Below are 13099 nucleotides of genomic sequence, written 5' to 3' on the forward strand. Positions count from 1 at the left end.
ACTTATAAAGGATAAGACACTTATAACTGATTTAATTATTGAACTTCAACAATAATGCCATAATAGTTCAAGCCAGCCTTCTCCACCCCAATACCCTGTAAATGTGTTTGTCATGAGGGCTGGTGATGACAAAAGCTGAAGTCCAGCATATCTCAATGGTGTTAGCACAGATGTATACAATAAAACATAGTGTTTTTAGAGAAGACTCTTATTATTTATTTATTTATTTATTACATTTATTTGTATAGCACCATAGGCTTTACATAGCGCTTTACAAGAGAAAACAATCCAAAATAGAAACAAAAGCCTACTTACAGTGCACAATCTAAAAACACAAACAAGATTATAAAATTAATAAAATATTACTATAACAAGGTTAAAACAATACTATAAAATTGTAAATTAATACAAATAAAATGGTTATAAAATCATGACAAAAGTTGAATAGAATAGTCTTTAATTTAGACTTAAAGTAGTCTGAAGAGGTGGTGGTCCACAAATTCAAGGGAAGGAGATTCCAAAAATAGGGGGCAGCATGGGAGAAAGGGCATGTCTGAGTAGGGGCAGAGAAAATCCTTGGTTGAATCAAAACCTCGAATCTCTAGAGTGCAGAGCGTGAACAGGGAGACAGAGAGAAACAAGGGTGGACAAGTAGGTGGGGGTCAAACCATGAAGGGCTTTGAAAGTTACTAATAACAGCTTATAACGGATTCTAAACAGGATCGGGAGCCAGTGAAGGGACGTCAACAATGGAGTGACATGATCATAATGGTGGGCGGAAAAATTATCCTAGCAGCAGCATATTGCACAGAAATCAAGGGGGCAAGATGGGAAAGAGGAAGCCCAGTTAGCAAAGAATTACAGTAATCCAGGTGAGAAATGACCAGTGTGTGAACCAAAGTCTTAGCAGTAAAAACGAAAAGAAAAGACCTGATTCTTGCTAGATTATAAAGAAAGAACCAACACGACTTTACAACAGCCTGAATTTGAGAAATGAAAGAAAGGGAAGAATCAAAAATGAAACCAACACACACACTTTTTTCAAAGGTTGAATATTAGTGCCACTAACTCTGATTGAAAATGAATAATGCAGAGTTGGCTTCAGTAGGAAAACAAGTAGCTCAGTCTTGTCCATATTGAGCTTAAGGCGCCGATGGAGCATCCAAGCAGAAATAGCAGAAAGACATGATGGCAGTCGCTGTTCAACATCCAGAGAGAGTTCCAGACTGGAGAAATACAGTTGGGAGTCATCAGCATATAAGTGATACTGAAAACTGTAGGAGCTGATAAGATTACCTAGGGACAAAGGACCTATCAGAAAGGTAGGCTGTGAACCAGTTAAGGATGGTGTCAGAGAATCCAAGATCCTGGAGCAGATCCACCATAAGACCATGATCAACAATATTGAAAGCAGTGGAAAGAACAAGAAGAATCAATACCAAGTAAAGATTTTTCGATTTGGCCAAGAGAAGATCATCAGTAATCTTGGCAAAAGCTGTTGAGTATAATGGACAAAAGCCAGACTAAAAAGAATCCATTAGAGAGTTAGTGGAAAGAAGATGCCAGCCACAGATGCTGGCGAAACATCAGGAAGAAACTCTGCTAGAACATGGCCACACAGCCCGAAAAACCCACAAAAAACTTTAGTGGAAAGAAATTCTAGTAAATGAGAATAAACAGTACGTTCCAGAACCTTAGAAAAGAAATGCAGGAGTAAGATTGGCTGATGATTAGAGAGGGAGAACAGGTCAAGTGAGGCCTTCTTGAGAATGGGAGAAACCAAAGCATGTTTGAAACCAGAAGGTAGGTGACCAGGAGAGAGAGAGAGAGATAATAGAAAGAAGAGAAGGGAGGACAGAAAGAACAACCGAGCTGAATAAACCAGAAGGAATGGGGTCAAGAGAACAAGTAGAGTTAGACAATTTCATCAACTTAGCTAGTTTATCTAAAGCAGTAGTTCTCAACCTTCCTAATGCCACGACCTTTTAATACAGTTCCTCATGTTGTGGTGACCCCCAACCATAAAATTATTTTCGTTGCTACTTCACATCTGTAATATTGCTATTGTTATGAATCGTGACGTAAATATCTGATATGCAGGATGTATTTCATGGTTACAAATTGAACATAATTAAAGCATAGTGATTAATCACTAAAACAATATGTAATTATATATTGTGAGATTTTATTTCCAATTACAAATAAATGAAATTTTAACTTTGTCACTGAAAAAAAGGAAAAAGAAATAACAATTATTGTTGTTGTTGTTGTTGTTGTTGTTATTATTATTATTATTATTATTGCACATATCCTGGGTTTTGTAATTTCAGAGAGCTCTGGTGCCTCACCAAACTACAAATCCCAGGATTCTGTAGAACAGTGTTAATGACAAAGTGGCGTCAAATTGTTTTATTTCTTCAGTGTGGATGCATTCTAGGACTTGGGAGACATGGGTTCCGAGTCCCTGTTCTGCCATTAAAACCCACTAGGTGGAGGGACCTTGGGCAAGTCACACTCTCTCAGCCTCAAAGGATGGTAAAGACAAAGGGAAACTCCCTCTGAACAAGAATGGAACAAAAAAAATCCTGCAATAGGATTGCCTTAAATCAGAAACTACTTGAAGACACACAATAACAAAATATAAAACAGAGAATGCAAAGGATCATGGGGAGGGAAGACAAATAATGCAATAAAGGCAGGTATCTCCTTCCATTCTTGTCCCTCTGCCTGCCCCAAAGATTGTCCAGAGGTGCAGCCATGCTTTTCAGCAACCTTCAGTCAAAAACCACAGCAAGGGAGCAGGAAAAAAATGCAAGTCCATCACTCGTATACGTCCCCCAGCGTCTCATGGTCCATCAACAAAATGCGTCCCCCTTGCTCCCTGCTTCACGCATAAAGAGTTCTGCAACATTTCTTCATTCACTCCAGTAGCTTTCCAAAGGAATTTCTAAACTAAAGGATTCTGGGATTTGTAGTTTGGCGTAAGCGGTGTCTCAGTTCCTAAGACCATCAGAAATATGTGTTTTCCGATGGTCTTAGGCAACCCCCAAGGGGTGGCGACCCACAGGTTGAGAACCGCTGATGTGGAGAGACCAGAGGGAAGGTGGAAAATTTTACCAATGTGGGTAGCTGAGGTACTGGAACAAGGGAAGAGTCAGGGACTTCCAAAGAAGAACGAATTAAATCAATCTTAGCAGTGAAGTGAGTAGCAAAATCATTAGGAGAAAATGAAGAAGGAACTGATGGAGATGAGGGTCCTGATTCGTTCATGAGAGAGAAAAGAGAGTGCTATCTCAGTGGTGCCACCCCTTAGTCCAAATCCGATGTCACTTGCAAGCAGAGTCAGCCCACTGAGTCAGTCAAATGTTAGTAAATTGACATTTACTTAAATCCCATTGCTTCAGCAAATCTGTTCTAGTTGGGACTAGTAACTGGATTTAGGCTCCCACTGTCAAAATGTTCTCCATATCTTTATTATGGATGATATTATTATTATTATTTATTTACCTGCTGCCTGCTGGGTATGAAATCCTCGAGAGCATTAGACTAAAGCAAGAATTTTTATAACATCTCTTTGTCTTAATTCTGTTAGTTGCAACGTGAGTAGAGCGCTGCAATGAACTTATATAAGAACTGACCAAGTTCCCATTGACTTAATAGTTTTACTATAGTTAAGACTAACAACTTGATTTATTTATGTAGTACTATATCATACTACTACTACTACTTGTGTGCCTTCAAGTAGCATCTGACTTATGATGACCCTAAGTCGGGCCTATCATGGAAAGATTTCTTCAGAGGGAATTTGCCATTGTCTTCCTCTGAGGCAGAGAGAATGTGACCTTCCCAGAGTCAACCAATGGCTTTACATGGCTAAAATGAGATTCAAACGCTAATCTCCAATCATAGTTCCAATGCTCAAATCACTGCATGGCTGGCTCTATAATTCTGCCCTGCATCATGGGATCGCAGTGAGCATACAAGATAAGCAATTTAAAACACTTCCAGATTAGAACTATAAATATTTAAAATAAGATTTTAAATACATATTAAACAAAGCAACAGTTAAAATCACTTTCAAAGCTACAATAGTTTAAAACTATGTACATGTACACTTCTGTTGTGGATTACTTCCTGACTAAAGATTTTAAAGTTTTAAAGCCTATTAATACTTTGTCTGTTTTGCTGTTTTTAATGCTTGCAGTCTGTTTTTAATATGGTGTTATTCTACATTTTATTGCATTGCATTTCTGGCATGTTTTAGCCTTTTCATGCCTTTAACCATTAGATCTTAAGGAATTTTCTTAAATACTTTACTTTGACTGACAAAATACTGTATAATTAAGTATTTAAAAATACTTTACTGACGTAATTGTTTATAAAGCACTAGCTAAGAACTCTACAAAACATTTTTTAAGAGGCACGTTCTGCATGCCATCTTACAAATAACTACTAGATATACCATTTAACCTCTGGTTTTGCTAGCACCAACTTTTTAATGCCTTCTGAAAAACCTGTGCAAGATTCATGGATCTTTTTCTGTTATATTTCTCTTTTAATAATTTAAAACTCCTCTGGTTTATGATACGGCAGCCGCTTTCTCCACATTTACCATGCTACAAGAGCGACAAACTGTAACCTAAAAAAATACCCAGGGACATGAATAAATTGATTCACAAGCAATCACAGCAACACTGGTCTGAAGCTCCTTTGAAAGAGATTCAAGATGAAATACCAAAACTCTGCTAATGCAAGACTATTGCAGAAAGATGCTACTGCATGCTGACTTATGGCCCCCATAAGTTGAGTTAACAGGATCTTCAATTTATTGAATAGCTGTACAACAAAGGATGCCTATATCTATAATATTGACTGGATGGCCTCTGGATTCCAAAGAAGCTTCTATAACCAAACAATCAGTTACACCTCAAATAGTTTTCTCTGTGTTCTAAGTGTGACATAAATGCTCTTGCTGTTATTTCCACCCACTCAGTGATATCATCCACAGAGGAGAGATCATACTTTAAGGCCCTCCACTCTGATTTCTGCACATTCAGAGGAACAACTGTAAAGTGGGGTGGGCAACTGAATGGAGTTCAACAGTCACACCCAGGCACACCCAGAAGGCAGCCACACCACCCCATTTTGGACTGAAATTTGAAACTGGATGTTACTTCTAGTTGCAATTTCTGTGGGCCATTTTGGGAGAGGTCTGGGGAGGAGTTGGGGACTGAAGATGAACAAACCTGTTCCTCCTGAAGATCTCTAGAATCAGTGACTGACAATGAAAAGGATCTAGAAGTCCTAGTAGACCACATGTTGAGCGTGAGTGAACAGTGTGATGCTGCAGCTAAAAATAGCCAATGGGATTCTAGATTGCATCAATAGAGGTATCATGTCTAGATCAAAGGAAGTAATAGTACACTCTATTCTGCTTTGGTCAGGCTTCACCTGGAATTGTGTTGTTCTGGGAACCACAATTCAAAAAGGATGTTAACAAGATGGAGTGAGTCCAGAGGAGGGTGAGCAAAATGGTGAAGGCTCTGGAAACCATGCCCTGTGAGGAGAGACTTAGGGAGCTGAGTATGTTTAGCCTGGAGAAGAGATGGTTGAAAGGTGGTAAGATAGCCCTGTTTAAGTATTTGAAGAGGTGTCATACTGAGGATGGAGCAAGCTTGTTTTCTGCTGCTTCAGGGACTAGGACACAGAGCAATAGATTCAAACTACAGCAAAATAGATTCCACCTAAACATTAGGAGGAACTTCCTGACAGTAAGAACTGTTTGACAGTGGAACACACTCCCTCAGAGAGTGGTGGAGTCTCCTCCTTTGGATGTTTTTAAACAGAGATAGAATGGCCATCTGATTGTGAATTCTTACATGGTGGGGTTTGGATTGGATGGCCCTGGTAGTTTCTTCCAATCCCATGATTCTTTTAAAATGACTGACAAAAATTTGGACAGGGCAGAAGCTTGGGGGGGGGGGGGGGGATCAGGGAAGCTTGTGGGATTGAATGTTACCGGCAAATCACCCACTTCTGAAGTAAATGGAACAGACATGAGAGAAAGAATACATAATATAATTATACAGAAGAGGGCTTCTAAATATGTTTTTGTCACTCAATTACCACAGAATTTTGAGATTAATGCCATGGGCCAATTGGACAGAAGGGCATGCCCCAATCATGAAGAATTAGGAGCTGGGTATGTTTAGCCTGGAGAAGAGAAGGTTAAGGGGTAAAAAGACAGGTATCTTTAAATATTTAAAGGGGTGTCTTATTGAGAACTGAACGAGCTTATTTGTTGCTGTTCCAGAGAATAGGACAGGGGTAGGCAACCTTTTTGACCCAGGGGCCAAGTTGCTGTCCCTCAGGCAACTCAGGGGGCCGAAGCAAAAAAAATTAAATAATTCCCTGATGCCCCCCTCCAAGCTTCTGCCCTGTCCAAATTTATTTTATTAAATAAATAAATAAACCAGTCCAAATGTAGGACAAAAATTTAAAATGGAGGACATGCATGTTTCTGAGGCTTCTATAGACAATTGCCCCCCTTGCTCCTCCTTGCCCACCGCTTGCCCCGCGCCAGAGGCCCCCGCGCGCCTGCGCCGGAGGCCAGAAGCCCCCGTGTGCCTGTGCCAGAGGCCAAAGGCCCCAGCGGCAATCTGCGGCAGGGTAGGGCAGGGCCAGGGCCGGTCCCTAGGCCTCAGCGGGCCGCATGCGGCCCGCAGGCCATAAGTTGCTGACCCCAGGAATAGGACATGGAGCAATGGGTGAAAGCTACAGGAAAAGAGATTCCCCCTCAGCATTAGGAAAGAACTTCCCGACAGTAAGAGCTGTCCAGCAGTGGAGCACACTCCCCCAAAGTGTGGTGGTTTTTAAACAGAGGCTAGATGGCTATCTGTCTGGAGTGCTTTGACTGTGTATTCCTGCATGGCAAAGGGTTGGACTGCATAGTCCTTATGGTCTCTTCCAACTCTATGACTCTACAATTAGTTTCTAATCATGAATGAGTCTATACCAGGATTGAAAAACCTTTCAGATTTTGGTCAGATTGCAATGCCTATCATTCCTTGTCATCCCCTATGCTGACTCAGGCTGATGATAGTATTAATCTGAAATATCTAGAAGGCCTATACATTTGCCAGCTGTTAAAATCTCAATGTTGTGCTTGTGCATTAGTACTAGTAAAATACTTCTGGCCAGACAATTTCTTTTGACCAGAAAAATATCAATCCTCTTCAGATTCTCAATTTCAGGACTCACAAAGAGGTCGCTGTTTATCATCAACATCACATTTAGAAAATATACAATTAATTTTTTTTATCTCTGATCACAGTAAAATAGGATCTTATCAACTGTATAATCTGGATTTTAATTATTTTGCATAAAAGAACGCTTTCATGAACCAAATAACCACAGACAGATAATAAAATGTAGTAGAATACACTAAAAATTCTTTTTCCATATGGGGCCAGTACCAAATTCACTGTGCAAAATAGGGACACAGGTGAAGGTCTGCAGGAATTTCAATATTTATAAAAGCAGAGTAAAAAACATTTAGAAAGAAAACTGTAAAAATGAGATAGGATCCAAAAAACACCCCAATAAAGGACTGGACATGCTCAGTTCAGTAACTATGAGAGATGGGGGAAGAAATGGAATAGAGCACTTTGGAAGAAGAGGGCCTAAAAACGCTAGATCCTGTCTGATACTGGAAGATAAAGCAGGGTCATAAAAGACAGTCAAAAAGATACCAGGTGCTGTAGGCTTTCATGCAGAGGAAGGAACTTGCCTAAGAAAATCCTATGAAATTCATGCGGTTGCCAAAGGTCGACAGGTAATCTGAAGGCATATACTGTATATATACACTCTGAGGAAGAAGAGAGTAGCTAGCTGGCCAGTTGAGCAGGTGCCATCCACACTGCACTCATTTATAGTGTAGTTTATTAAAAGCTGCACACTGTACTATATTCCAAGTTTAGACTTAACTTCATGACTTTAATAAGTACAATGTTGAACAAAAGAAGTTACTTGGCTGAAAATAAAACCTATACATGGATTCCATGGTGCTTTAGTTCATTCTTATTAATAATAATAATAATAATAAATTGTATTTTATCCCGCTTTTCCACGATGATCAAAGCGGCGTACAGATTAAAATTTCAACATTGAAGTACATACATAGCAATAAAAACAATAAATTTCATGTTAAAAACTATTACACAGCCAGCTGAGTTTAAACTCCACGAAACAATGCAAAAAGCATTACAAGATAGGGGGAAAGGACATAAAATCACAATTCATGGGGGGAAATCTTGTTGAAAGAAAAAGGTTTTAAGATTCTTTTTAAAAAGATCCAGGTTGTGGATTATTGTTGTGATGCTTGTTATTTTAATTTTTAAAAAATATTTTTATTAAACCCAAACCCAAACATACTTTTATATACAACTAAAACAAATGCAATTACAAAAAACCCTTTCAACTGCTAAACTAAAACTAACAAATACTGTCTTCCCCAGCCTAACTGACAGATGTGTAACACTAATTGTTATACTTCCCTTACATGATGTTATATTTGTATTTCTACAAAACACTCTGTTATTTAACAAAACCTACAATTGATTCATATCCCAAATTTAACTGCAAGTAAGTAAAACAATTCCCAATCTTTCTTAAAATTAAAGATTTTTCTTTGATCAGCATTGCCAATTTGTCCATTCAGAAAGTTAAATCACACCAGTTATTTTATTTATTGCCGTTTTTAACTGATCGATTCATTTGCTGCTTCTGAAATGATGTAATCCTATTTTATGCCAGTTGGCAATCTTTTCCACCTTCCTGAGCAGACCTGAGAGCCATTTTTAAGGGAGAAAACCAAACCTGGAATATCAGGAAAGCACCAGGTTTTCTACTCTGCCTCTGCCCACGAAGATCCAAAATTTACCATATATATCTGGCTGTAAGTTGACCTCAGGGTAGTTTTGGGGGGCAAAATCATGAATTTTTATATGAGCTGTAGGCACATTTAGGGGCATGTAATAATGGATCTAAAGGATAAAGCAAAGCAAATAATAACAAAAAAATGTACAAAATCCCAGCAGGCATAACTGTTTATGCTCACCCTAAAGATTGGATGGATGAGAAAGTTAAAGGGAGACAGTACTTCCAGGACAGATTACACTCTTGCCTTTGACCAGGGGATCGCCCTCTTTTTAAAATAAGAATTAAAGTACAGTACTTACAGTGACCCATGGATAAGTCAACTCTGATTTTTGGGGTCAATTTTTTTACTAGAATTTCTAGACATATACATGAATATATAGAATACTTTATAATTAAAGGTCATGCACCTTACATACATAGTTTTACATATTTCTGAAACAAAGTGTACAAGCTTTTCTCCCCATAAATTTATACATCGAAAAAGTATCTTCCTCTGTAAAATGCTCTAGAAATGTTAATTATTTTTGTAATAAGAAAAATGTAGCTAGATTCCATAAAAAGAATTTGCAGGCAATACGGATTTTGGAATATATTATGGAATATGAATAGTATTAGGGTATAATAAATAATGTATATGAGTATAATGTATATGAATATAAGGGATATGAATAATATACATTGCATTAATGTATAATATTACGTAATGTATATGCATATAAGGTATATAAATAGTATGAATATATAATATGGAGAGGAAACCATCTAAGATATGCGGATGACACCATAGTACTAGCATAAAACTTCACAGACTTGGAACAATCACTAAAGAAAGTCAAAGAAGAAAGTGCAAAGGCATGCCTAATGTTAAACATAAAGAAAACAAAAATAACAACCAGGGAGGGATTATATAAATTCAACCTAAGTAACAAGGAAATCGAAATAGTTAAAGATTTCCCATAACTTGGATCAAACACTGACCAGAATAGAGACTGCAGTCAAGAAATCAGAAGATTAGGAATAGGAAGGGCAGCCATGAAAGAACTAGACAAAATCCTGAAATATACATCTAAACAACTGAGTATTAACACAAGGATCACCCAATCCACTGTATTTGCCATCACTGTGCACAGATGTGAGAGCTGGACAGTGAAGAAAGCAAGTAAAAAGAAAATCAATTCATTCAAGATGTGGTGCTGGAGAAGAGTGCTAAGGATACTGGACAGCCACAAAAACAAACAAATGGGTCTTGAACAGACTGAGCCTGAACCCCTAGAAGCCAAGATGATCAAATTGAGGCTGTCATACTTTGGACACATTATGAGAAGAGAGGACTCATTAGAAAAAACAATAATGCTAGGAAAGGTGGAGGGAAGGAGAGGGAGAGGAAGGCTGCATGCTGGATGGATGGACTCAATCAAGGAGGTCATGGGTTTGCAGAACTTAATCATAGAAGTGGAGGACATGGGGTCTTGGAGATGTCTCATCACAGGATTGTCATGAGCTGGGATCGACTCTAGGGCAATTAAAAACAACAAATAACTAAACTATTGTTGTTGTTATTATTATTATTATTATTATTATTATTATTATTCTATTTTTGTATCCCACTCTTTTCCCAGGACTGGGACTCAGAGCGGCTCACAGCATTAAAATAATAATAATAACAACAACAACAACAACAACAACAATTGAAACTTAGTCTGGAAGACTGTGCTTTATAATGAAACATAAATTGTCTATGGCCCCAACTGGGCACACTTCTTTTGCCTACAGAGCCACACAGATCAGAATTCATTACAAAATGTAGCATGCCCCCCAGGCACTTGCCCCTCGTGGCGTTTAGTATACCACCACAAACACAAATCTACATGTTTGTCTTCTTGGCTGTCCATGGGATCCTCAGCACTCTTCCCCAGCACCACATCTCAAATGAATTGATCTTCTTTTTATCCACTTTATTTTTTATTTTATTTTATTATGTCCTTTTGTCACATCCATCCATGCTGATGGGGAATATAATGCCTTGGACAATTCTAACTTTAGTGCTCAGTTGTATATCTTGATTCTTCAGGATCTTCTCTAGCTCTTCCATGGCCTACTATTATGTATAACTTATTATTACTTAGAAAGCCCTAACGGACCTGGGTCCAGGATATCTGAAGGATTGTATCTTTCCACAGGTGCTCAGTTGCACAGTGTGTGTGTGTGTATATATAGTTGTACAGTATATATATAGTTGCACAGTATGTGTGTGTGTGTGTGTACATATATAGTTGCACATTATATATATAGTTGCACATTATATATATAATTGCACAGAATATCTTCACACTTTACACTTTGATCTTCACACTTTATCTTCACAGCCAGGCATTGCGTGATTGCTATCGGTTCTTTTTAATTTGTAGCCTGCTTTATTTTATTGAATTCTATCAGCCATTATTACGTATTATTTTATATGTATTATTTCTTAGATTGTACGCCATTGGCAGGTTTATTTGGTTTTTTATCTATTTTACTGATTGTATGTACAGCGGCTGTGCAAATCTACAGCGCTATATAAATAAAGCATAATAATAATAATAATAATAATAATGATACTTGTATCTTCTAGCCCTGCCCTCCCTGTTCCTGATCTCCTCCTCCTCCTCCTCCTCCTCCTCCTCCTCCTCTCCTGGCTGCAGCCTCTGGTCTGATCCAAGTCTTCTCAAAGCGAGGTGCCTGCAGTTGCCTCATTAAAGAGGTTGTTATATAAGTATATTTGGTTTGCTTTGCTTTTCAGGGGGAAAGAGGACAAAAAGACCAAGACAAAATGTGTCCCTCCCTTTCAGTGGCCCGTGGTTCTAATCCCCAAAGGCTGGGGGCGAGAGGCAGAAATCCCTCTGCACATGTTCTGGGGGCCCCTTGCAAGAGGAGTCAGTCCTCCATCAGGGCTCACCTTCAGAGGGGCCAGGCTCTGGGGCCACTCAGGCTCGGACATGACGCCTCCTTTCCTTCCTTTCCCTCTCCGAATGGCCCGCTCAGCAAGAAACCACGTGACGACGAGACAGGACGCCTCACTTCCGGTCCCGTTGCAGAGCCTGCTGGGTAATGTAGTTTTTGAAGTTCAGAACCTGAGAAAGTGGTTTTTTGGGGGGAGGGGCTACAACACCCAGCTTGTTGTTGATATTGTTGTGTGCCTTCAAATGGTTTCCTAAGTTTCCCTAAGACCCCAAAGTGAAGCTATCCTGGGGTTTTCTTGGCAAGATTTGTTCAGAGTGCGTTTGCCTTTGCCTCCCCTGAGGCTGAGAGAGTGTGACTTGCCCAGGGTCACCCAGTGGGTTTCCATGGCCAAGCAGGGATTCAAACCCTGGTCTCCAGAGTCCTAGTCCCAACTGTCACTTCTGCCTATGTAAGGTGTAACTTTCAGCTGGACTAGATCCAAGATACTGATCTTTATTAAAACCCCAAAACAAAGAACTTGAGCATCCAAAGATGCCTTTGGCAGGAACCCAGATATTCAGCAGGTACAGGCTTATATACAGGTTGGTCTCAATTGGTCTCAGTAAGGTTTTCTTCTGTCCAGTTGACAACACAACTCTGTCTGCCCATCACAAGCACATCCCAGCCCATCTCTCTTACTGCTTTATCACACTAAGGGGCAAACAGGATTTAAACAAGAGTTAAACTAGAGAAAACCAGGAAATGTTGTGTGATAAACATCAGGCATTTCCTGTTTTTCTCTAGTTTAACTCTCATTTAACTCCTGTTTGCCTGCTAGAGTGATAAAGCAGTATAGTCTGCTACCACTTTACAAGGGATTCAGGCCACTGCATGTAACTACAGCCACAGTGGCTGTGGCCTAGTCCACTCACGCAGTGCTCAAACCACTAGGCCACGCTGGCTCCTCAAGGTGGAGTACAGCATTGCAAAACACAATTAAAATCGCATAAGACCAACAGCTGAAATACAATACCATAAAGCCATTAAAAGCACATTCTTTAGCATTTAATTAGAATTTTCTGCCAAGAGAGCAATAATATCTTCCCAAGGATTCCTTGTGATGCAACCATGACAATTTGATTGGTATCAAAGGTCCAAAACACACTGCAGAAACCATTTTAACTGCCTTAGCTTAATGCTAGGGAATCTTGTGAACTGTAGTGTTGTGAGACATTTA

General features: G+C 39.2%; 1 protein-coding gene across 1 annotated transcript in view; it reads right to left on the reverse strand.

The window, feature by feature from the left end:
• RAD18 (RAD18 E3 ubiquitin protein ligase) overlaps positions 1-11969 on the reverse strand; it is a 165182-nt gene extending 153213 nt beyond the window's left edge. The window contains exon 1 of the mRNA XM_042454697.1: positions 11879-11969. Within this exon, the coding sequence (XP_042310631.1) occupies positions 11879-11920 (42 nt within the window). The 5' untranslated portion in view covers positions 11921-11969. The remainder of the gene's footprint in view (positions 1-11878) is intronic.
• Positions 11970-13099: the final 1130 nt, after the last annotated feature.

The sequence above is a fragment of the Sceloporus undulatus genome, chromosome 2, assembly GCF_019175285.1.
Source record: "Sceloporus undulatus isolate JIND9_A2432 ecotype Alabama chromosome 2, SceUnd_v1.1, whole genome shotgun sequence".
In the NCBI taxonomy this organism is placed as follows: Eukaryota; Metazoa; Chordata; class Lepidosauria; order Squamata; family Phrynosomatidae; genus Sceloporus; species Sceloporus undulatus.